At 42.1% G+C, this 26,039-nt stretch overlaps 3 protein-coding genes across 3 annotated transcripts in view; 1 reads left to right on the top strand and 2 right to left on the bottom strand.

Moving 5' to 3' along the window:
- Positions 1-2,566: 2,566 nt before the first annotated feature.
- bpnt1 (bisphosphate nucleotidase 1) lies at positions 2,567-11,413 on the top strand. Its single transcript, XM_023974435.2, has 9 exons — positions 2,567-2,662; positions 3,486-3,607; positions 3,717-3,821; positions 3,956-4,063; positions 4,193-4,241; positions 6,692-6,783; positions 6,971-7,171; positions 10,992-11,097; positions 11,201-11,413. The coding sequence occupies exons 2-9, from the start codon at positions 3,488-3,490 to the stop codon at positions 11,347-11,349; spliced, it is 930 nt and encodes a 309-aa protein (XP_023830203.1). The 5' UTR covers positions 2,567-2,662; positions 3,486-3,487; the 3' UTR covers positions 11,350-11,413.
- Positions 11,414-13,512: 2,099 nt separating this feature from the next.
- LOC111954331 (serine/threonine-protein phosphatase PP1-beta catalytic subunit) lies at positions 13,513-24,630 on the bottom strand. Its single transcript, XM_023973977.2, has 8 exons — positions 23,968-24,630; positions 17,327-17,458; positions 16,568-16,798; positions 15,779-15,883; positions 15,634-15,705; positions 15,411-15,562; positions 15,190-15,324; positions 13,513-15,102 (listed from the first exon to the last, which is right to left on the bottom strand). Exons 1-8 carry the CDS (start codon positions 24,017-24,019, stop codon positions 14,998-15,000), a joined length of 984 nt encoding a protein of 327 aa, XP_023829745.1. The 5' UTR covers positions 24,020-24,630; the 3' UTR covers positions 13,513-14,997.
- The window catches only part of plb1 (phospholipase B1), a 32,766-nt gene continuing 30,891 nt past the window's right edge, over positions 24,165-26,039 (bottom strand). Inside the window, exon 42 of the mRNA XM_023973976.3 lies at positions 24,165-24,945. Coding sequence (XP_023829744.1) covers positions 24,676-24,945 — 270 coding nt within the window. The 3' untranslated portion in view covers positions 24,165-24,675. The remainder of the gene's footprint in view (positions 24,946-26,039) is intronic.

The following is a 26,039-nucleotide window of genomic DNA, read 5'->3' as shown; positions in this document are numbered from 1 at the left end:
TAGCGCTTCCTTCCTCCTCTTTCTCTTTATGTAGTGTTGTATCTCTTGTCGTGATGTGTGTTTTGTCCTATATTTTAATTTAAATCCAGCCCTGTCCCGCTGGAGCTTTTGCCTTTTTTGGTGGCCAAAAAACAAAGAAACAGAAGACATAGAATTTCCCACCCGAGTCACACCCTGATCTAACCAAACATAGAGAATAATCAGGATCTCTAAGGTCAGGGCGTGRCACTAAGACAACAACACAGTGTGGCAGCAACACATGACAAGCCAAGGTAACTTATGATCTGCTCTTGCCAGTGCTAAGTGGTCACCATCCAACCCTGCCTATAATAAGTAGSCCTAGTCTACTTTCCATATCKGCTCKTATACCTGTAGCTATGTTGTAGAGTAATTATATAGCATACCTACCTGCAACAGGACATTAGACACTATTCAACCATGTAGAGCTGTGGGGTAATCAGTGGGATCATGCCCAACACTTACAAACCCTCCAGTGTATTAGTCCAAATAGTGTTAGCTGGGACAGAAGCCTGCACACCCTGTAGCTCTCCAGGAAAAGGGATGATGACCAATGCCCTACATGCCGTGACAGGTCAGGAATGCCTACTAACCCTAATATAGGCAGGTCTACTATACTTAATAGCACAGATAGTCTCTTGTTATTGTGGTGTTGGCCATTAGACCACATAAATGCCAGGGTTCATCTGGGTCTGGACTCAGAGCCCAGGGTCTTGGTCCATTGGCACTAATCCCTGAAACACAAATAAACCTGTAGCCCTTAGAAACTTGTTGTGTTGATCTGGAAGTATTGTATGCAATATGCTGGTAGCTCCATCTTGACCTCTGAWWGRCCAGGTTGGATTAAGGAAATGTCCTGTTGTTTGTACTTTAAATTGGTACAGTATTGGTACACACTTTTTAATATATATTTTTTATAGCTAGCTGGGTCTCGAAGTGATCTTACTGGAGCTCTGATCTTGACTTGCAAGACACTGCTTATCTCTGCAATATAGTTAAAGGCAGGTAGCAAGGTATACGTGCTGGTAAATGTAATATAAAACCACTTCTAACACAATTTGCCCTGTTTACTAACACCCTAAATATTCATCACCCATCTAGCAATCGAGCCATATTGGAATACTTGCGGTGACAGCCGGTTAAATTGTGTCCCTTGACAAGGCATGAACAAAATGTATGTCAGGAGAAATGCAGTATTATCATAAGGAGAGTTATACTTGGAATACTGAGGAGGAATGGAGGGAAAAAGAGAGACAGAGGAGGTCTAAGAGAGAGAGGGAGGAAACGGGTGAGGTTGAGTCGGTTTTAAATGGCGGGAAAAAAGGATACGGTTATCTTCAAGAAGAATGGTAGAAAGTGTAAGCAGAGTGAGTTGAAGACGTGAATGAGGGCGAAGTATCGGAGGTGGTAGGCATGGTGAAGTTCTCAGGCTTTACACCGAGGGTCAGGATAAAGATGAGTCTGTGACAGTAGGAGTGAAGTTTTTGGCTGATCCATTTGAGGGTAACCAGAAGTGGTCTTGTGATAATTATATGTGTTTTTGCTGATCAGAGGGAGCAAGAGATGTGAATTGTTTCACTCTCAAAAAAAGGGCGCCATTGAAAGGAGTGATTACTGGGGTAACGGTAAATGTGAAAGCTGACCAACTGAAGGGAATATTCCCGGTGTTTGTGGTGCTCGTCGTATGGTGCAACGCAGACAGGGTGGCGTGAGTGGAAAAACAGAAGAGTCATTGTCTGTTCTTTTGAGTTTTGATGTTGAGTCTTTGCTGTCCTGTTGTTATCCTGTACAAGTTTTTGTGCCGACTACAATATGTTGTTACAGGTGTCAAGCTTATGGGCATGTGGCAGCAGTGCGTAGGAGGGTTCCTAGGTGTGAGAAGTGTGCAGAAGGGCATAAGACAAAGGAATGTGTAGCATTGGGGAAAGTAGTGGTAAGTGTTAATTGTAGGGTTGCCCATGGAGCTGGGGATCAGAAATGTCCCGTGCGAGAGAGGCAGGTTGAGGTTTCCAGGGTTAGAGTAGTGCAGAAGTTGTCATATGCTGAGGGAGTGAAGAAAGTAGAGGACAATGGGTCAATGGGAGAGATCGTGAGAGGAATGGTGTGAGTAGTAGATATGTACCAGTACAGAGGGATAAACCAACAAGTGATATATGTTTCAGTAAGATTGGATTTTTGGCATTTATAGTAGTGGTTATCAACTGTACTSCAGGGAYGGAACTTAAGTCGCAGAACATAGAGGTTGTGGTGGCAGCTGCAGAGAGGTATTTGGGTGTGCGAGACTTAACATCAGAAGAGTTACAGGGTGTGTTAAATGGTGGTGTCCCATCATTTGACTGTTGGCCTGAAGTAGGACTAAATAGATTTAAATAGTGGAGTATGGTATTTAGATGGTAGGGTATTTGTTGAATTTTTTATTTCTTTATTTTAGACATAAAAAATAAGCAAACTACAAGGAAGTTATACTCCAATCTAGTAGGTGGCGGTAATGYCACATTTAATGGATGCCAACCTGCCGTTGAACATCATCAAAGAAGAAGAAGCCATATTGGGTTTTCTATCCGGTGACGTCCCTGCACCCAGAGTCGCGGTATACCTCACATTCATTGCAGTACAAGTCCCGAGCTATTACTTCTGGAGATTAGTAAGAGACATTATATTCTTTCATTAAAAATGTGCTTACTAGCTAGATTAATGGTGTACTATAAATGTGTAGTGAAGATAGTGTCCTCAGTGCTGCTGAGTGAATGTTCATGTTGTCTCAATTTAGATCGCTTTCCTAAATACTGTAGTTAGCTAACCAGCACTAAGTTACTAACGTTCCTGCAGTTGTGGCACTACAGTAGCTAGTAGTCTAATGCCGGGGAACAGTCAGAACTAGCCTAGGCAGCCGATACAGTGCATGGACGCTAGATGTGCACTATCAACTACCTAGGCTAAGTCAGAACAGACTTATTTGCTTAAAAATATCACCAGGTTTCTGGTAGTAGTAAGCATTATAACACGCACACATACACAGCTATTAGTCACCTCGGTTACCTAGAAGTACAATTCTCGCGAATGTTGTCACGAGAGATTATAGTAAACCATAACGTTAGCTAGTAACCTTTGACCGTTGGGTTTAGAAGGGTAGAATCATGCGCATCTAATTCATTCCAATAGTTAAGCCAATTGTCCTCATGGCACATTGTTACTGCAACTACTTCATTTCGTGTGTGTCATTGAGATATGGTGTGTGTAGGACAGGTAGTATATTAGTGCCTAAAAGTGTGTTTTAGGCACAAAGCTATTTATTTTGCCAAAGTAATGGTGACAGCACAAATACTGCACTTTCCTCTACTACATGTCGAGGGTGTGTTGATTACATTGACTTGTTGACTGATGTGAGTGATACAATGAAGTCTTGAGGGTGCATGGTGGAAACTTTCTCCCTCAGCTTTACACTTTTGTGTTTCTCTTTCCATCAGCAATGTCTGGAAATCCAGCTGTGGTGATGCGTCTGGTAGCTTCGGCTTACGCTATGGCAGAGAAGGCTGGAGCCATTGTACGAAKGGTTCTTCAGAGCGGAGAGCTGGGCATCGTGGAAAAGGTTTGACTGACTGAACGGAGAGGGGGACGAAATGCTGGAGATTGATGGGCAGTGAAATGGAGCTTGATTGTTGTTTTATAAATGATTTCTCTGTACTCAATGTACACAGACAGGGGCCAACGATCTACAGACACTGGCAGACCGGCTGGTCCAGCAGAGCATCTGTGCCTCYCTGTCTAAAAGCTTCCCCAAAATCACCATAATCGGAGAGGAGGTGGGTATATGAATGTACATTAATAGGATCTGTCCTAATGTTATTGACCAAWAAACGTTGATCTGCAGATTAGAATACACAACACGTTTCACAACATCCTAGTCTGAACAGTGAACATCTCTCTCGCACGTCAGGATCTGCCAGAGGAGGCAATCAAAGAGGACCTGATTGAGAGCGGTCAATCTGAAGATATCCTACAGAAGTCCTGTCCAGCAGAGTACAGTGCCCTGAAAGAAGAGGAGGTGAGAGAGACACTAGAGCTGAAACTGAAACCTACTGTCCTGATTTTGATTATTTTCTGGGTACTGACTGCTCATTCCAGCTATGTTTCTGTGTTTGAATGGCAGATATATATATATATTTTTTTTTAGCTGGTTGTGTGGGTCGACCCCCTTGATGGCACCAAAGAATACACTGAAGGTAAATGAACTTACTAGTGTTATTATTTTTGCCAGTCACTGTGATAAGAGTCACTGACTCGAAGCCACAAGAGGGTAGAACATATTTGACAAAAACCTCCCCGTTCTTTCTTTCATTCAGTCTTAACATTACCACATCTCCAACCTAATCATCAGTGCTGATTCCCTGTTTGCTTTCTGTCTCTCTCTCTCTCTCTCTCTCCTATCTTCATCCCATTTCTCTTCATCCCTGCTTAGCAGCAGCAAAGTGTTTCTACCTGCCAAATCAGATGCGTCACACGGGGTCGGACGCCCAGCTTCTCGGCACGGCTATCCGTATGGTGATAGAGGGAGGGCATTTGGACTGGGAGGGACAAGAGCAGAATAGGTGGAGAGGGAGGGTAAAGGAGAAATGCTTGGGCATCAAATCAAGTTTATTTTCAGCAGATGTCACAAAGTGCTTATACAGAAACCCAGCTTAAAACCCCAAAACAGCAAGGTGGCTAGGAAAAACTAGAAAGGCAGGAGCCCAGGAAGAAACCTAGAGAGGAACCAGGCTCTGAGGGGTGGCCATTCCTCTTCTGGATGCATCGTGTGGAGATTATAAGATTTCATGGCCATTAAGGCTAGATTGTTCTTCAAGATGTTCATATTTGACCGGCAGAGTCAAATAATAATCACAGTGGTTGTAGAGGGTGCAACAGGTCAGTACCTCAGTAGTAAATGTCAGTTGGCTTTTCATAGCCGAGCATGCAGAGGTCGCGACAGCAGGTGCGGTAGAGTCAAAAACACCAGGTCCGGGACAAGGTAGTACGTCCAGTGAACAGGTCAGGGTTCCGTAGCCGCAGGAAGAACAGTTGAAACCACAGCAACAAACTCGCCACAGACACCGTGGATGCCATGGAACCTCATGATGTGATAGCAGGAAATAAGGTGAAATATACAGGGATGGGAAGGTATAGRGTGCATATGTATTAATATACAGTGCCTTCCGAAAGTTCACATCCCTTAACTTTCCACACGTTGTTACAGCCTGAATTTCAAATGGATTAATTTGAGATTTTTCTCACTGGCCTATACACAATACCCCATAATGACAAAGTGAAAACATGTTTTTAGAATTTTTAGCAAATTTGTTGAAAATGAAATGGAGAAAATCTCATATTAGTATTCACACCCCTGAGTAAATACTTTGTAGAAGCACCTTGTTGATCATTGCTAGACAACCRTTTTCAGGTCTTGCTGTAGATTTTCAAGTAAAGTCAAAACTGTAACTCAGCCATTCAGGAACATTCACAGTTTTTTCTTGGTAAGCAACTCCAGTGTAGATTTGGCCATGTGTTTTAGTTTATTGTCCTGCTGAAAGGATAATTCCTGGGATCAGTGTCTGGTGGAAAACAGACAACCAGGCTTTCCTCAGATTTTTTCCCCCTGTGCTTAGCTGAAGTCCGTTTATTTTTTTATCCTGGAAAAACACCCCTGTCCTTAACGATTACACGCATAATAATAAAATAAAAGCAGAGATTGAATATATTTTTGAGCATGGTGAAGTTATTAATTACACTTTAGATGATATCAATCAATACACCCAGTCACTACAAAGATACAGGCGTCCTTACTAACTGTTGCCGTGCGACCAGGCTGTGGACAGCCAGGCGTCATCAGGCCAGGTAGTCCTGAGGAATGGTCCTAGGGCTTCTCTCTATCCCTTTTTTCCTTTGTACCATTATACTACTTTTACCTCACTGATTTGTTTTTCATGCTGGAAAAATACACTGAACCAAAATATAAACGCAACATGTAAAGTGTTGGTCCCATGTTTCATGAGCTGAAATAAAAGCTCCCAGAAATGTTCCATACGCACACTAAAATGTGCAGTTTTGTCACAACACAATGCCACAGATGTCTCAAGTTTTGAGGGAGTGTGCAATTGGCATGCTGACTGCAGGAATGTTCACCAGAGCTGTTGCCAGAAAATGTCATGTTTATCTACCATAAGCCACCTCGAACGTCGTTTTAGAGAATTTGGCAGTACGTTCAACCTGCCTCACAAACACAGACCATGTGTAACCACGCCAGCCCAGGACCTCCACATCTGGCTTCTTCACCTGCGGGATCAGTGCTGAGGAGTAWTTTTGTCTGTAATAAAGCCCTTTTGTGGGGAAAAACTCATTCTGATTGGCTGGGCCTGGACCCCAGTGGGTTGACCTGGCTCCCAAGTGGGTGGTCCTATGCCCGCCAAGGCCCACCCATGGCTGCACCCCTGCCCAGTCATGCGAAATTCATAGATTAGGGCCAAATTAATGTATTTTGATTGATTTCCTTATATGAACTGTAACTCAGTAAAATCTTTGAAATTGTTGCATGTTGTTTTTAAAATATTTTTGTTCAGTGTAGTTATACATGACAATACTTGTGTGAAGTCCACTGTTATTTGTTCCCTTCAGCTAAAATGTTGTCATATGATGTCAGGGCTTCTTGATCATGTGACTGTTCTGATCGGCATTGCATATGGCGGGAAGGCCATTGCTGGGGTCATCAACCAGCCCTTCTTCAATTATCAGGTGACAAACAATTTGTTCTACCTTATACCCTCTCACCCTATCAGGGAATGACATATTCAGTAGGGAGGAAATGTTTTGAAATGGGGAGATTTGTCCAAATAAGAACAGATTTTTCATTTTCTATAGTGTTCCCTACTGAACACTACTTTAGTCTGTGTGTATAATGTCCTTTCTTCTGTATCTACAGCTGGGGACGGAGTCAGCAGACATGGGGAGAACTCTGTGGGGAATGCCCGGACTGGGCGCTTTCGGGTTCGAGCTACARGAGGTCCCGGATGGCCGACGCATTGTCACCACAACCCGTTCCCACAGCAACAAACTCGTCACAGACACTGTGGATGCCATGGAACCTCATGATGTGATAAGAGTCGGCGGAGCAGGAAATAAGGTGAAATATACAGGGATGGGAAGGTTAGGGGTGCATATGTATTCAGAGAAWGTATTCACATCCCTTCACCTTCCACATGTTGTTACAGCCTGAATTTCAAATGGATTAAATTGAGATTTTGTGTCACTGGCCTAYACAYAATACCCCCATAATGACAAAGTGAAAACATGTTTTTAGAWTTTTTTTGCAAATTTGTTGAAAATGAAATGCAGAAAATCTTATTAGTATTCACACCCCTGAGTAAATACTTTGTAGAAGCACCTTGTTGATCATTGCTAGACAACAATTTGCAGGTCTTGCCGTAGATTTAAGTAAAGTCAACTAACTCGGCCACTCAGGAACATTGTTTTCTTGGTAAGCAACTTCCAGTGTAGATTTGTCCTGCTGAAAGGAGAATTCTTCTCCCAGTGGCTGGTGGAAAACAGACTGAACCAGGCTTTCCTTTATGATTTTTCCCTGTGCTTAGCTGAATTATGTTTAGTATTTTTATCCTGAAAGACTCCYCAGTCCATAACGACTACACGCATAATGATAAAATAAAAGCAGAGATTGAATATCTTCTTGAGCATGGTGAAGTTATTAATTACACTTTGGATGGTGTATCAATCAATACGCCCAGTCACTTCAAAGATACAGGAGTCCTTCCTAACTCCTTTGCCAGAGGAAAGAAACCGCTCAGGGATTTMACCATGAGGCCAATGGTGACTTTAAAACAGTTGAGTTTAATGGCTGTGATTGGAGAAAACTGAGGATGGATCGAGAACATTGTAGTTATTCCACAATACTAACCGAAATGACAGAGTGAAAAGAAGAAAGCCTGTACATATTACAAATATTCATCCTGTTTGCAATTAGGCACTAAAGCAATACTGCAAAAAAAATGTGGCAAAGAAATTAACTTTATCCTGAATACAAAGTGTTATGCTTGGGGCAAATCCAACAACACATCACTGAGTACCACTCTCCATATTTTCAAGCATGGTCGTGGTTGCATCATGTTATGGGTATGCTTGTCTCCCTTGTATGCAAGGGAGTTTAGGGTAAAAATAAACAGAATAGAGCTAAGCACAGGTAAAATCTTAGAGGAAAACCTGGTTCTGTCTGCTTTCCAGCAGATACTTGGAAACATTCACCTTTCAGCAGGACAACCTAAAACACAAACCCAAATGTACACTGGAGTTGCTTACCAAGACATTGAATTTTCCTGAGTGGCCTAGTTAAATTTTCAAGCTGATTTAAGTCAAAACCATGGCAAGACTTGAAAATTGCTATCTAGCAATGATCAACAACCAACTTGACGTTTTAAAAGAATGTGCAAATATTGTACAATCCAGGTGAGCAAAGCTTAGACTTACCCAGAAAGACTCAGATGTAACTGTAGAATCGTGAAAATTCTCTGTCTGAAGATGACAAATAATTATTTTAGGGGTCTATGACCCTACTATGATATTACATCTGACTTCATTATCATGTGAATGCTATAGCCCCATAATCATACCCAGTGGGTATAGCCAAGTTTGCAAGCCTTGAAATAATGTAGTAACCAAAAAAGGTTAAAATAATGAGATTATTCAACTAGACAACTTTGCACACTGCATTCTCTCAACCAGCTTCACCTGGAATGCTTTTCCAACAGTCTTGAAGGAGTTCCCACATGAGCACCTTTTGGCTGCTTTTCCTTCACTCTGCAGTCCAACTCATCCCAAACCATCTCAATTGGGTTGAGGTCAGGTGATTGGAGGCCAGGTCAACTGATGCAGCACTCCATCGCTCTCCTTCTTGGTCAAATAGCCCTTACACAGCCTGGAGGTGTGTTGGGTCATTGTCCTGTTGAAAACAAATAATAGTCCCACTTAGCACAAACCAGATGGGATGGCGTATTGCTGCAGAATGCTGTGGTAGCCATGCTGGTTAAGTGTGCCTTGAATTCTAAATAAATCACTGTCACCAGCAAAGCACCCCCACACCACCTCCTACATGCTTCACGGTGGGAACTACACGCGGAGATCATCCGTTCACCTACTCTGCGTCTCAAAGACACAGCGGTTGTAGCCAAAAAGCTCAAATTTGACTAATCAGACCAAAGGACAGATATTTCCACCAGTCTGTCCTTTGCTTGTGTTTTCTGGCCACAGCAAGTCTCTTCTTATTATGGTGTCCTTTAGTAGTGGTTTCTTTGCAGAAATTAACCATGAAGCCTGATCACAAAGTCTCCTCTGAACAGTTGATGTTGAGAAATGTGTCTGTTACTTGAACTCTGAAGCATTTATTTGGGCTGCAATTTCTGAGGTGCAGTTAACTTAATGAACTTATCCTCTGCAGCAGAGGTAACCCTGGTCTTCCTTTTCTGTGGCGGTCCTCATGAGAGACAGTTTTCATCATAGCGCTTGATGGTTTTTGCGACTGCACTTGAAGAAACTTTCAAAGTTCTTGAAATGTTCCAGATTGACTGACCTTCATGTCTTTTAAAGTAACGGACTGTCRTTTCTCTTTGCTTATTTGAGCTGTTCTTGTCATAATATGGACTTGAAATGCATTCCACGTGACTACCTCATGAAGCTGGTTGAAAGAATGCCAAGAGCGTGCAAAGCTGTCAAGGCAAAGAAAGAGTGGCTACTTTGAAGAATCTCAAATATAAAATATATTTTGATTTGTTTAACACATGATTCTAGATGTGTTATTTCATAGTTTTGATGTCTTCACTATTATTCTGCAATGTAGAAAAGTMAAATAAAGAAAAACCCTGGAATGAGTAGGTGTGTCAACTTTTGACTGGTACTGTATATTGTGAATAAAATGTACTATTAGACATCATCAAATAATATTTAAAGGAAAATTACTCCAATGTGAGGACTACGGTTCGTATCTATTTAAAAGTGATCAGATTTGGACTTCGAGTGGCGCAGCAGTCTAGGGCACTGCTAGAGGCATCATTTCAAAGCCGGGTTCGATCCCAGGCTGTGTCGGCTTGGCAGGGTCATACCAGAAATCTTCATGATAAAAAGAATGCAAAATATTCTGTTTTAACGGCATAGAAAATTCATCACTATGATATACAAACGTACATCAAGAGATCTACCCTGACCTAAGTTTAAGACAAGCTTTTATTCTTCTAAGAGCAATAAATCCCAGTATCTCCCATAGTCTAATTTAACATCAATTTGCAAGGCCCAAAACATAAGTCATAACTTCAGACACGTTCTCTAATTATCACACCTCAACACTGTATGATAAGAGCACATCGTTGTTGTTCCCCTTTGAACTTTCCGCTGTCCAACGAACAGAATAACAGTTTCTCTAACAAATCTACAGTACAATGAAACATATCAAAATTCATAGCTCTTTATGAACTCTTGAATTCACATAGTAACATTAATTTTGTCAATTCAAATCTTCACCTCTCCTGGCWTCAGTGACCTTAGGACGTCTGTGGGACTGTCTCTTCATCGAGATTACCACAGTAAAGGTGTGTTTGACCACTGTGGCCCACAGATGGTCAGTMATTCAAACAATGCCATACGTCGTGATTGAGTCATCACACTGGGCCTCGGTGCCAACTAGACATCTTCATCACTGGCCTTCATCATTCACTCTCTATTCAAACTAGATAATCACTGCCAAAGGTGATTCTAACATGTATTCAGTGGTGTGAATATTTATAAATGACATTTCATTTTCAATACATTTGCAGTGTTGTGTGTAGATGGGTGTTTTTGAATTCTGGCTGTAACACTTTGGAATAAGTCGAGGTATGAATACTTTCTGAATACAGTAATTATACAATGTAGTCTTACTCCTGTTGCACCCTATCTTTGTGTAGATTATTCAGCTTGTGGAGGGGAAGGCTTCAGCCTATGTATTTGCCAGTCTAGGAACTAAAAAGTGGGACACATGTGCCCCTGAAGCCATCCTGCATGCAGTAGGAGGTAAGCAACAATCTTCCTCTATCTTACTGAAAGTACCTCCTAATTATGAGTAAGGACAGTAATGTTGCCTGCCATTTTTTCTCTTTTGTCTGTCCCTCTGCAGGTAAGCTGACAGACATGCATGGCAGTGCGTTGTGTTATGATGCTAACGTGAAGCACATGAACTCCGCTGGGGTGCTGGCCACTCTACGCAACCACCAGTATTATGCCAGCAGAGTGCCCCAGTCAGTCCTGCAGGCTCTCAAGCCCTGATTGATAAATTTACTGTACCACGTATTGTCCAAAAACAAATTTGTATAAAATGTTCTTTAAATCATGAGAATCGTATTTGTTTAGTTCTATAATAACTTGTGTAACATATTGCACATCAGTGTTAAAAACAACACTGCACTTTTATACTGTGTATAGATAATTGTTGACTAGGAAAAATCAGGCCATGTTTGACAGTTTTGTTCCCAATTTCTTTTTACTAGACATTTCTACAAAACATTAACAGCCCAGACTGATTYGGCCAGCAGCATACCACCCTGCATTCCACTGCTGGGTTTGTCCCTTGATTGGAGACGTGTGCCGTCTTTTGGGTAGGATGTTAAACAGGTGTCCTGACTCTGTGGTCACTAAAGATCCCATGGCACTTATCGTAAGAGTAGAGGTGTTAAACTTCTTGCGGCTGAGATCCCGTTAACGGGATCGACTTAACAGCCAGTGAAAGTGCAGGGCGCCAAATTCAAACAGAAATCTCATAATTAAAATTACTCAAACATACAAGTATTTGACACCATTTTAAAGCTACACTTGTTGTTAATCCCACCACAGTGTCCGATTTCAAAAAATCTTTACGACGAAAGCACACCATCTGATTATGTTAGGTCAGCACCTAGTCACAGAAAAACACAGCCATTTTTCCAGCCAAAGAGGAGTCACAAAAAGCAGAAAGAGAAAATGAATCACTAACCTTTGATGATCTTCATCAGATGACACTCATATGACTTCATGTTACACAATACATGTATGTTTTGTTTGATWAAGTTCATATTTATATCCAAAAATCTTAGTTTACATTGGCGCGTTATGTTCAGTAATGTTTTGCCTCCAAAACATCCGGTGATTTTGCAGAGAGCCACAGAAATACTCATAATAAACATTGATAAAAGATACAAGTGTTTTACATGGAACTTTAGATAAACTTAATGCAACCGCTATGTCAGATTTCCCAAAAACTTTACGGAAAAAGCACACCATGCAATAATCTGAGTACGGCGCTCAGTCACAAAAACAAGCCATACAGGTACCCGCCATGTTGTGGAGTCAGAAGTCAGAAATAGAATTATAAATATTCACTTACCTTTGATCATCAGAATACACTCCCAGGAATCCCAGTTCCACAATAAATGTTTGTTTTGTTCGATAACGTCCATCATTTGTCCAAATACCTCCTTTTTGTTCGCACGTTTAGTTCCGAAGGCCAAAGTCAAAAAAGTCCATTACAGTTCGTAGAAACATGTCAAACGATGTATAGAATCAATCTTTAGGATGTTTTTAACCTAAATCTCCAATAATGATTCAACCCGGAGAATTCCTTTGTCTGTAGAAATGCGATGGAACGTAGCTAACTCTCACGGGGGTGCGTCTGAGTGAGCTCGTGGCACTCTGCCAGAGCCCTGACTCAATCAGCTCTTATTCCCCCCTCCTTCACAGTAGAAGCATCAAACAAGGTTCTAAAGACAATTGACATCTAGTGGAAGCCTAGGAAGTGCAATATGACCCCATGTATATTGGATAGGCAAACCTCAGATTTCCCACTTCCTGGTTGAATTTCAGGTTTTTGCCTGCCATATGAGTTCTGTTATACTCACAGACATTATTCAGAGTCTATTCTATCCAAATCTACTAATAATATGCATATCTTAGCTTCTGGGACTGAGTAGCAGGCAGTTTACTCTGGGCACCTTATTCATCCAAGCTACTCAATACTGCCCCCAGCCATAAGAAGTTTTAACCCCGGTGTCCTGGCTAAATTCCCAATCTGGCCCTCAGACCATCACGGTTACCTAAWCATCCCGAGTTTACAATTGGCTCATTCATCTCCCCTGTAACTATTCCCCGTTGCTGTAAATAAGACTGAGTTCTCAGTCAACTTACCTGGTAAAATAAGGGTTAAATTAAATAATTACCAAGGCATAAAAGTAAGCAAGCCTGACACCCATGACAAGTCGGGAGGACTTTGAGAGCTGGTGTCAGACAGGCTTGGCCTTAACCATGTCCAAACGATTTGGTAAAAATCTCTGTTCTAAATTAGTAATTGGCTGACATACATCCGTATTACCTTTCTGGTAGACAGCACAACAACACTAGGCCCTCCGATGCACTGGTTTGAAAGGCACCCTAAAGCATAATGACAGACATGAGGCAGGGTCAACAGCACTGTTCCATTTATTCCATTCAAAGATTCTGAAACAAACTTGTACAAATCTCAAAACTGTTTAAAACAATGACAGTTTCCAAATTGAAGAGAGACCGATAGATGAGAACAAGGCAAAAGGCGAGATGTGCCCTAACTCAAACTAAAATGTTATTTAAAATATTCCTTAGTAAGCTCATTAGTTGGATGAGAATAATAATTCTGAACCAGATATTGGAATCAGCATACAGGAAAGGTCCACCAAGTAGATATACTCACTGGCTCATGCATTCTGATGCCTTGCTTGTTGTTGACGTCTTCAACCTCTTTAGGCGGTCAATCTACCACTAGGGGGCAGCAATGTCTAAGTAACTGACACTGCAGAGTAAAARGTGCCATCTCTGCGAGCTTGGTAAACATGCGCTGACCTCAGTGTGTAATATTTCATGTTTACAAGAACTGCAGGGGCAATGCTGAAAACAGCTCATAAGTATAAAAAATAAATWWAAAAAAACCTGGTAATAGTCTTGTGGGGCCAACTGGTCGTGTGTGAGAAAAATAATAGGCTACTGAACACCAATTGAAATCAGGTGCCTTTGAATCTTGCCTTTAACTTCCCAAGCCACAACCATCTATGCATTCTCACAGGCATACAGTAAAAGCAATGTCCATAACAAACAGTCTTCAGCAATGGAAGCAGGTTCAGTGGATAAGAAGAGAGGCTGGTGTGGAAGGGCTTGATTCAAAACCAACAGGCATTTGGAACACCCATTTGTGAGCCCTTTGAGTTAGTACACGCAACCTTAACTGTACTAGTACTTCTCTGTATATACCGTCATTTTGTATGGTTCTGATAATATGCATTTGTACGAGTACTTTCAAAGTAATTTTTGTTAATACTTCATTAGTCCGCATAAAGAGAACATTGAGTCCAACAGGGTGAAAATGACATTCTCCAAACTCACTAGGAGGCTAAATCATTCCACTCAGTTACTGTAGCCAAAATGTGGGAGGAAAATGGCATGTTATTAGTAATATTGTGAGAAGGTTACATACGCATTAGCAGGGAAAATGCGAGGGTCTGGAAACGTTATAGGTCTGGAAGAGTCAACGTTGTTGGCTGGGGGGTAAAGAACCCATCTCACTCAAATAAAAAGCGATACTTTTTTTTACTATGTTTGAAGGCAGAAAAGCGTCCGTTCCAAATGTGTTGCCCCTTTCCACAAAAGGTTTGTATCGTATTGCTGCACCTTAACCTGAGCAACACATTTCATAGCATTGAAAAACCACAAGTCACTTACATTATGAATAAAAATACCAACAAACAAGCAAAAAAACGAAATGTTCACAGCGAAGATTTTATGTTTTACACATATATGAAAGAGGTGAGTGGGGGTCAGGGGGGGGCTAGAGCACTTCCTATAGATGGGAGGGGACAGGACGTTGCAGGGGAAAGGGTGCGAGGAGGATGAAAGAAGAGGGGGGGGGGGGCCAGACGCTCACCTCTTCTTGGGGGCTTGGGCAGTACGGGGCGGGGTTACGGGGCGTCCCGAGTTCACCCCTCCATACTGGTACTTAGCTTTTTTCTCTGACGGCTTCAAAATCTGAGAGAGAGAAAGTATTAATACTCAGTGTGTTTCCAGCATTGGGAGACTCATCCACAGTAAGTGTGTTTACGTGTGTGTTCTCACCTGAAAGGAACACATGAGGGACTCGTCAACGCTCATCATGCCCCCAGCGTTATCAAACTCCCCGCAGTAGTTGGGAGCCGAGAATAGCGTCACCAGCTGCCGTTTGGCAAAAAATTCATAGCCGTCCTCAACAACCTTCCAGTACAGAACAACACTTGAGTTAATGAACCTTCTTTAGAGATGCATTCTAATGAACATAGCCTTCATACATTAGGCTCTACCTGGTGGGCTCTGCAGATGAGGTCCAGGTCGTGGCGGTTAAGGAACTTGCTGACCACGTCGGCCCCAAAGGTGAAGGAGACGCCCCGGTCGTTTTCCCCCCAGCCCTGCACATCTTTGTCTGGATCCGACCACAGCAGATCACACAGCAGGCCTAGCACAGAGAGAGTGCAGTCAGAGCCACCACAAATACGGCACATGTACCACACACACACGTTTACACACCTGTGTCAGGGACATCGGTTGGCCTCATGATGCGTCGAATTTGCTCCATGGACTGTAGATCAGGAGAGAGACCTGAGGAAGAGGGATGATTGTGAATTAATAATATTCATAGAAAAATAATTGATAGAAAAGAACCCACGCATACCTCCATGGCAGCAGAAGATCTTCTCATCGATTATAGCGGCGATGGGCAGACAGTTGAAGCAATCTGTGAAGGTCTTCCACAGCTTTATGTTGAATCTGCGTTTGCCTGGGGAACACAACATAGAAAGACATGGAATTACACTGAGTAAATAAAACATTAAGAACACCTGCTCTTTCCATGACACCAGGTGAAAGCTATGATCCCTTACTGATGTCACTTGTTAAATCCACTTCAAATCAGTATAGATAAACAGGATGAATGTAGCTTTTTTTTAGCCTAGAGACAATTGAGACGGGATTGTCTGGATTGTGTGCCATTCTGAATTGTGTGCCATTCAAAGGGTGAATGGGCAAGACTGGGGTATGGGGTATGGTAGGTGTCAGGCTCACCGGTTTGAGTGTGTCAAGAACTACAACACTGCTGGGTTTATAACGCTCAACAGTTTCTCGTGTGTATCAAGAATGGTCCACCACCCCAAAGATATCCAGCCAACTTGACAACTGTGGGAAGCATTGGAGTCAACATGCGCCAGCATCCCTGTGGAACACTTTCATCACCTTGTAGAGTCCATGCCCCGATGAATTGAGGCTGTTCTGAGGTGGTGCAACTCAATATTAGGAAGGTGTTCCTAATGTTTGGTATACTCAGTAGAAAACACAAAACCATTGCCATTATGAATTCCATTTGTGTGTTGGCCCTTTCCAGTGCCGCAGACACTGAGAAAGATAACCGATTCAGCGTGTGTGTTTGTGTGTGTGTGTGTGTGAGAGACACTGCTTCCTGTCTTACACTCATCATAGAAACCGTAGATGCGGTTGATGGAAGCACACTCGTGGTTGCCTCTGAGTAGGAAGAAGTTCTCGGGGTATTTGATCTTGTAGGCCAGCAGTAGACAGATGGTCTCCAGGGACTGCTTGCCTCGGTCCACGTAGTCTCCCAGGAACAGGTAGTTAGCCTCCGGCGGGAAGCCCCCGTACTCAAAGAGCCGCAGCAGGTCTGTGTACTGGCCATGGATATCACCTAGTGGGAGAACGAGAGCAGAGAGGTTATGAGACAACCATTATTTTAAGTTCTCTTTAACCAGGGTAGTCACATTGAGATTGACATAGCCTGGACACTTGGCAGGAGTGGAGAGTGAGCTTGATCCAGATTGTCCTTGCTGGAAGGGAGATGACCCCATCCTGCAGAGCCGCAGACACTTGAGGGAGACACACACCACTTACATCCTACTGCTCTACTTACTGAGCTAGGCCTATGTCTCTCCAATTTGTTATCCTATCCTCTCCAATTTGTTATCCTATCCTCTCCTTTCTCTCTGACATGTTGGTTTAAAGACAACTGTGTGTGGGCGAGGATGCCCTTTTCACGTTCATGTAAATTCACAAACATTAGGCCTGTCTTTATTCAGACAGCTTATATTTTTCTAACCCTGGTATGTCTCATACATTTCTCATATGCTATTTGTCCTCTCAGGGGGAAAGAAAGAGGGCCCAGGAGTAAGGATATATATAGCAGTAGGAAGGAAGAGGAATACTTCATTGTACTGACCGCAGATTTTGAGCGGAGCCTCCAGCTCCAGTAGAATGGGCTGACTGAGGAAGATCTCCCGGGACTTGATGCACAACCCCCGCACCTCCGCCTCCGTCATCTGGACTATCTTCCCTGGACGACATCCTCGCACTTGAGAGAAAGATAGGGCTATCAATCACAACCACGAGTCATGACCCTTCTCTCCATTTTAAATCGTGCTGGCTTTAAAATGTGTAATGTGCTTTTCATCGTCTTCAAACCAGTGCAGAATATGCAACCACTTAAAGTGGCAATCTGCTGTTGAAACAAAGTGTTCGCCCCACCTGTTTCGTTAAACAGCTGAGGGACAGGGCTGGAGAAGTGTAACCAGTCAAATTCATAGACAGTAGGGTTGTCCCGACTAAAAAACCTCTTTGTCGACATGTTTTAAAAAAGAACAGACGACGACACATGTACACCACCGTTCAAAAGTTTGGGGTCACTTAGAAATGTCCTTGTTTTCCATGAAAACATACATGAAATTAGTTGCAAAATGAATAGGAAATATAGTCAAGACGTTGGCAAGGTTATAAATAATGATTTTTAATAGAAATAATTGTGTCCTTCAAACTTTTCTTTTGTCAAAGAATCCTCCATTTGCAGGAATTACAGCCTTGTAGACCTTTGGCATTCTAGTTGTCAATTTGTTGAGGTAATCTGAAGATATTTCACCCTATGCTTCCTCCCACAAATTGGCTTGATGGGCACTTCTTACGTAACATACGGTCAAGCTGCTCCCAAAACAGCTCAATAGGGTTGAGATCCGGTGACTATAATGGAGTGGCCAGCACAGACAGAATACCAGCTGACGGCTTCTTCCCTAAATAGTTCCTGCATAGTTTGGAACTGTGTTATAGGTCATTGTCCTGTTGTAGGAGGAAATTGGCTCCAATTAAGCGCCGCCCACACGGTATGGCATGGCGTTGCAAAATGGAGTGATACCCTTCCTTCAAGATCCCTTTTACCCTGTACAAATCTCCCACTTCACCACCACCAAAGCACCCCCAGACCATGACATTGCCTCCACCATGCTGGACAGATGGTGTCAAGCACTGCTCCAGCAACTTTTCATTTGTTCTGCATCCCACAAATGTACTTCTTTGTGATCCGAACACCTCAAACTTAAATTAGTCTGTCCAKAACACTTTTTTCCAATCTTCCTCTGTCCAGAGTCTGTTCTTTTGCCCATCTTAATCTTTTCTTTTTATTGGCCAGTCTGAGATATGGCTTTTTCTTTGCAACCCCCGCGGAGTCGCCTCTTCACTGTTGACGTGGAGACTGGTGTTTTGCGGGTACTATTTAATGAAGCTGCCASTTGAGGACTTGTGAGGCATCTGTTTCTCAAACTAGACACAAATGTACTTGTCCTCTTGCTCAGTTGAGCACCGGGGCCTCCTGGATTCAAATCAGGGTGTCTGTAGTGACAGCTCTAGCACTGAGATGCAGTGCCTTACACCGCGGCACCACTTGGGAGCCCACAAATAGATTGGCTAATACTTTTCAGGGAGTCACTGGGTGACTTAGGCAAGCGCCCTGCTAGTGGTCTGAATGGAATTGAGTTGGGATTAAGGATGCAAATTTCAGTCAATTTTGCTGCCGAGCAAACAAATTTCCGTGCCGAGTAACTGACCCTCATCGTCAGAATGTTTTTATTTTTTAAAACAGTAAAATGACATGACCAACAGAAAATACTATGCATGCATACAAGGAACTGCCATTTTTCATTAAGAGCTTAATGGAAACATGCACCAACAGCAAGCCTATCGTCAGCTAATAAAATGTTATTTTCAAACATTTGCATGAAAAAAAACATTCTAAACAGCGCACCTAATGCGAAGAGTTCCATATGTGACAGATAGAAATCTCTATTAGAGACTTAGAAAGAGGGTGAATCTAATAGCAACCACTTGGATGGGTTGCTAATATGACTAGGATTGTACATTTGGCTTCTGGAAAAACAAAGAAAGTTGATATAAAAACCAATAGAACAGGAGAGAAATGCTGGTTAATGGCACAATGAAATCCTTATAAAATAATTGCCTCCATGTTTCTATAGTTGGATTTTGGCTAGGCTACTTCGAAGCAAGGTAAGAAATTATGCTAAACTACAGGACTGTTTTGCTAGCACAGACTGGAATATGTTGCGGGATTCCTCCGATGGCATTGAGGAGTATACCACCTCAGTCATCTGCTTCATCAATAAGTGCATCGATGACGTCGTACCCACAGTGACCATACGTACATAGTAGAGGTCGATCGATTATGATTTTTCAACGCCAATACGGATTACTGGAGGACCAAAAACAGGCGATACCGATTAAATCAGCCGATATTCATTTATATATTTGTAAATGACAATTACAACAATACTGAATTAACAATGAACACTTATTTTAACTTAATATAATACATAAAATCAATTTAGTCTCAAATAAATAATGAAACATGTTCAATTTGGTTTAAATAATACAAAAAGTGTTGGAGAAAGTAAAAGTGCAATATGTGCCATGTAAAAAAGCTAATGTTTAAGTTCCTTGCTCAGAACATATTCCCAGTTAAGAAGTTTTAGGTTGTAGTTATTATAGGAATAATGACACGTCGACTATTTCACTCTGTACCATTTGTATTTCATATACCTTTGACGATTGGATGTTCTTATAGGCACTTTAGTATTGCCAGCCTAATCTCGGGAGTTGATATGCTTGAAGTCAGCGCTGTGCTTCAAGCATAGCTAAGAGCTGCTGGCAAACGCAGTAATGTGCTGTTTGAATGAATGCTTACGAGCCTGCTGCTGCCTACCACCGCTCAATCAGACTGCTCTATCAAATCATAAACTTAATTATAATAAACACACCAAAATATGAGCCTTTGGTCATTAATATGGTCAAATCCAGAAAGTATCATTTCGAAAACAAAACACGTATTCTTTCAGTGAAATACAGAACCGTTCCGTATTTTATCGACCAGTTGGCAACCCTAAGTCTAAATATTGCTGTTACACTGCACAACCTTCAATGATATGTCATAATTATGTAAAATTCTGGCAAATTAATTACGGTCTTTGTTAGGAACACATGGCCTTCACACAGTTTGCAACGAGCCGGACGGCCCAAACTGCTGCATATAGCCTGACTCTGCTTGCACTGAACGCAAGAGAAGTGACAATTTCCCTAGTTAATATGGTCTGCTAACATTCATTTATTTTAACTAAATATGCAGGTAAAAAAAATGATCCTTCTGTGTATTGATTTTAAGAAARGCATTGATGWTTATGGTTAGGTACATTTGTGCAACGATTGTGCTTTTTTTGCGAATGCACTTTTGTTAAATCATCACCCGTTTGGCAAAGTTGAAGTAGGCTGTGAGTCGATGATAAATTAACAGGCACCGCATTGATTATATGCAACACAGGACAAGCTAGTTAACCTAGGAATATCATCAACTATGTGTAGTTAACTAGTGATTATGTGAAGATTAAACTTATCTTATAAAATATAATCAATGCTAGCTAGCAACTTAGCTTGGCTCCTTGCAGCCACAAGGTCCTATTGATGCTGCACTCGCGTAACAGGTGGTCAGCCTGCCACGCAGTCTCCTTGTGGATTGTAATGTAATCGGCGTCCCCCTAATTAAATAGGCCATGCCGATTAATCGGTCGACCTCTAGTACATACCCCAACCAGAAGCCATGGATTACAGGCAACATCCACATTGAGCTAAAGGCTAGAGCTGCCGCTTTCAAGGAGCTGGAGACTTAAAAGAAATCCCGCTATGCCACCTGACGAACCATCAAACAGGCAAAGCATCAATACAGAACTAAGATCGAATCGTACTACACCGGCTCTGACGCTCGTCAGATGTGTCAGGGCTTGCAAACCATTACAGACTACAAAGGGAAGCACAGCCGAGAGCTGCCCAGTGACACGAGCCCACCAGACGAGCTAAACTACTCCTATGCTCGCGTCGAGGCAAATTGCACTGAAACATACACGAGAGCACTAGCTGTTCTGGAAGACTGTGTGATCACACTCTTCGCAGCCGATGTGAGTAAGACCTTTAAACTGGTCAACATTCACAAGGCCGCAGGGCCAGACGGATTACCAGGATGTGTACTGCGAGCATGCGCTGACCAACTGGCAAGTGTCTTCACTGACATTTTAAACCTCTCCACGTCCGAGTCTGTAATACCAACATGTTTTAAGCAGACCACCATAGTGCCTGTGCCCAAGAACACCAAGGTAACCTGCCTAATTGACTACCGACCCATAGCACTCACGTCTGTAGCCATGGAGTGCTTTGAAAGGCTGGTCATGGCTCACATCAACACCATTATCACATAAACCCTAGACCCACTCCAATTTGCATACCACCCCAACAGATCCACAGATGATGCAATCTCTATTGCACTCCACACTGCCCTTTCCCACCTGGACAAAAAGAACACCTATGTGAGAATGCTATTCATTGACTACAGCTCAGCATTCAACACCATACTGCCCTCAAAGCTCATCAATAAGCTAAGGACCCTGGGACTAAACACCTCCCTCTGCAATTGGATCCTGGACTTACTGACGGGCCGCCCCCAGGTGGTAAGGGTAGTTAACAACACATCCGCCACGCTGATCCTCAACACAGGGGCCCCTCAAGGGTGCGTGCTCAGTCCCCTTCTGTACTCCATTTTCACTCATGACTACACGGCCAGGCACAACAGGCTTCTAAACAGCTACTCTGTTATCTATGCATAGTCACTTTAATAACTCTACCTACATGTACATAGTATCTCAACTAACCAGTGCCCCCCTGTATATAGTCTTGCTATTGTTATTTTACTGCTGCTCTTTAATTACTTGTTACTTTTAGTTCTTATTCTTATCTGTATTTTTTAAAACTGCATTGTTGGCTAGGGGCTCGTAAGTAAGCATTTCACTGTAAGGTCTACACCTGTGGTACTCTGCGTCTGTGACTAATAACATTTTATTTTACTTGAAATGCCTCATTATTTGAAGTAAAGTAAAACGATTGGGTTTCAAACAATTATACTGCCTCAAGCTCACATTGCAAAGTGGTGGGTGACTTGTTGATAGCCTGCCTACCGTTGACTATAGCCTATGCACTCGATTGGGGAACGGGAGGTGCGCTTTAATTACTAGTTGAGATTTAGAAATAAAAATAGTAGCTATTTTTAATCGTAGCCATCAAAACAGTTTAAACACATGATTGCTATTTAGAATTTGTTGCGCAATGACTGGTCTTATGAAAGCACTTTCCACTCCAGTACTTGCTTTTTTTAGGAGCTGCTTCCGCACTGTCTGACAGATGATAGGCTATTCCGTTCCTAAAACTAGGCTCTGTATGATTTGCACATGTGACAAATAAGATACATGAAGACCAATGTAAAACTACACACACACACCAATTTTATTCCACACAATTATGCAAATKAACCTATAGCAATGTGCTGAACTGAATAGAACAGGTGGTTGTCACTTTTGCTTAGTGTTCCAAGTGGGACAGTGTCACGAAAAGGTGCTTGATGGAAAAATGTAGTGTGTAATATCAGGTTGACTGTGGTCTTCAACATCTCCTTGAAATTCACCTTGGCTGTTTCGAAATGTATTCAGTATTTATATGAAAAAAAGCAATCCAGACAAAACATGCTTTTCATGTAGGCTAAAGTGTGACATCTTCCATAAGTGAGTTCAGTCCAGAAAATAAAACGCTCGGGTGGGTACATACCAAACCAACATTGAAAGCGGTTTGTAAAATGACTAACCAGCTACAGATGCGAAACTGTGTAGACATCAATAGCAGGTTAAATCAATGTTGTGACTGCTCGAGTTGACGCATAATTGTTAACTCGGGTTTTCTGTGTTATTGCTACCTATAACGTTACATATAGACATATGACTAAGTTAGAGGCATTCTTACTTCACTAACGTAATAGCCCCTATACAGCCCTGCGTTGAAAACCAATGTGAATGTAGTTTGCAAGCTAGCTTTAACTGACTATGTTACCTAGCAACACGGACAGAGAGGGGAGAGGGGTGTGTGTTCCCGTTGGCAAAGCCCCCTCTCATCAAGGTTTAAAAGCTAACACTAGTGCCTAACGAGCAATAAAAATATGTGCATATATATATATATATATATATATATATATATAAATAAATAACATCCCTGTCCTGCGCTAGTGCAGAGTAATTAACTAGCTAATTTCGTAATCTAGAGTAACGTTTGCTTGCTTGATCATATTGCTACTGTAACACGCCGCGTTAGCTAGCATAACACAAATCAAACGTGACAGCATATATTTATATTCAAACAGATGTTGCCTTTTTGGCAAATGAACTAACTAGTTACAGGTAAATGGTAGTTACCTAAACAGGGCATAACACAGTTGTCTAAGGCTAAAGTCACTAGTTTGTTGAACCACTCTCCCAGTCCCACCTTTCTCCTCTGACGCGCTAACGTTAGCTAGCTAGCAAAGTCAACTGGCGTCACCAAATATGATTTTTACATTCGTTCTTCGACACCTGAAAATGACATAAATTTATGTTACATCCTTTTTCTTTGCTGTCCCCACCAAATAACCACAAGGTTAATTGCAATACAAAAATAGCTTACCTTCAAGCAATCGAGAGATGATGCTGTCAACGTTGAGCTCGCTTTCCGCCATTTTCTTTKAAACACTACGCAGAGAGAACTATGTCGTGCTCACCAGCAGAGGGCGTGGTCTACTACTGTACAAACGGTGTAGTTTATTTTGGTTCACTCAGGCTTTCTGTCTTTTGGCAAAGATTTGTAACCAGCAGTACGGTACGAGCTTTTAAAAATTGTATTTGGAGGTACAAAACATTTTGCAGGTAGCTTTCTTTACCTTTCATTGAAGCTGACCTGCCTGCAGACAAAGTACATTCTAAGTTTATTAACATAATTTGGGGATATCCATTACTTTTATTGTGACCCCTCTATCATAGCTCTATCAAATATTAACATGGTGAGACAACTTGTTGTGTACCCTCAATAAAATACCCCCCTTTCTCCCTTTGTTAATCTCCATGGACAATGGCTCCAACTTCTATTGCAATGGGCTTGGGTTACGCTGACCTATTCATCCTGGTAATTCATAGGGGCTCACATGATGCAACTGAATGCCAACATTTCTCTTGAAATACCCAATGACATAGTTACTGACAATTTAACCATTTTGGTTGATACAAAGCTAAGTTATTGTCCATGCCACCTACATGCTTTTGACACTGTATTTCCACATTCAAATTTAGAGAATAAAATCTCTAGAAAAAAGTATTTGTTATCTGTTGCTGAATATCATTAGAAACCAGTTCCTTTCATCTCAACCTCTTTCTCTCCCATTTTCCTCTTATTCCGCCGTTCTCTGCAGGACATGAGCAGCCATGTGATTCCCCAGCCGATCAGTAAGCCAGTGACGCCCAGTAACACGGGCACCCACACAGGTATGGAGGAGTCACACAGGGGCACAGGGCTGGGGGTGGTGGTGTTAGTGACTGGGACAGGGGTGGTGGTGGTGGTAACAGGTGGACTCGGGAGGCTATTGACCTTAGTGAAGATGAAGGGTTGATCCTAAAGAAGAGAGCAAATGTCAGATTAAGGGAAACTAACATGAGAATAGATCTTGTTCTGCTACATTGTAAGAAGTAGCTTTCAGTAGGTGATATGACTAAAATGGTCTGCTGCTCAACCAACACACTCGACAACCCACACATACTGTCAAGTAAGCCGAGAACTGACTCACTGATTGCCAATTCAGCCAACACCTGACCAAACAGCATAGACCAGCATGCATTTCAAGATGGTCCTTGCTTGTCTATGCTGATCCATACTGGCCTATGCTGGTCAAGCTGCTCTGACCAGCATGGTCTAGCTCAGGGGTGGGCAACTTTGATTGGGGTGGGGGCCAAAAGAAAATCTGAACTCATCATAAGGGGCTCCACTCTTGACATCAGAGATACGTTTTGGATTTAATTTCCTGCAATTCTACAGTTTGCCATGGGCCATAGGGAAATGTTCCAATTTTAAAGCAAGTTTGCTTCAATTCTGCACATTTTGCCATGGGGTGGAGAGAAGACATTTAAATTTTATAACTAATTTCATGCAATTCTACTCATTTCGTCATGTGGCAGGGAAAAAAATAGCAGTTTAACAGCTAATTTCCTGCAATTCTACACATTTTGCCCTGACACAACCAGATTTTGAAATTGTACTTTGAGTATTTTACTATTCTCACACTTAACACTAAGTTCAAATCAAAGTTTATTTGTCACGTGCACCGAATACAACAGTGAAATGCTTACTTACAGGCTCTAAACAATAGTGCAAAAAAGGTATTAGGTGAACAATAGGTAAGTGAAGAAATGCAAACAACAGTAAAAAGACAGTGAAAAATAACAGTAGCGAGGCTATATACAGTAGCGAGGCTATAAAAGTAGCGAGGCTTCAAACAGACACTGGTTAGTCAGGCTGATTGAGGTAGTATGTACATGTAGATATGGTTAAAGTGACTATGCATATATGATGAACAGAGAGTTGTAGTAGCGTAAAAGAGGGGTTGGCGGATGGCGGGACACAATGCAGATAGCCCGGTTAGCCAATGTGCGGGAGCACTGGTTGGTCGGGCCAATTGAGGTAGTATGTACATTAATGTATAGTTAAAGTGA

This window comes from Salvelinus sp. IW2-2015, linkage group LG28 (genome assembly GCF_002910315.2).
Source record: "Salvelinus sp. IW2-2015 linkage group LG28, ASM291031v2, whole genome shotgun sequence".
Taxonomy (NCBI): domain Eukaryota; kingdom Metazoa; phylum Chordata; class Actinopteri; order Salmoniformes; family Salmonidae; genus Salvelinus; species Salvelinus sp. IW2-2015.
This window is presented reverse-complemented; position numbering and strand designations above follow the sequence as displayed.

Excerpts from the sequence above, each read along its gene's own strand:
- LOC111954331 (XM_023973977.2), bottom strand. The coding sequence starts at position 24,019 with ATGGCGGAAAGCGAGCTCAACGTTGACAGCATCATCTCTCGATTGCTT. Across the intron at positions 15,563-15,633 it reads AACCGATGTCCCTGACACAG|GCCTGCTGTGTGATCTGCTG; the intron begins GTGTGTAAACGT and ends TCTCTGTGCTAG. Across the intron at positions 15,325-15,410 it reads TCATCTGCAGAGCCCACCAG|GTTGTTGAGGACGGCTATGA; the intron begins GTAGAGCCTAAT and ends CTGTACTGGAAG.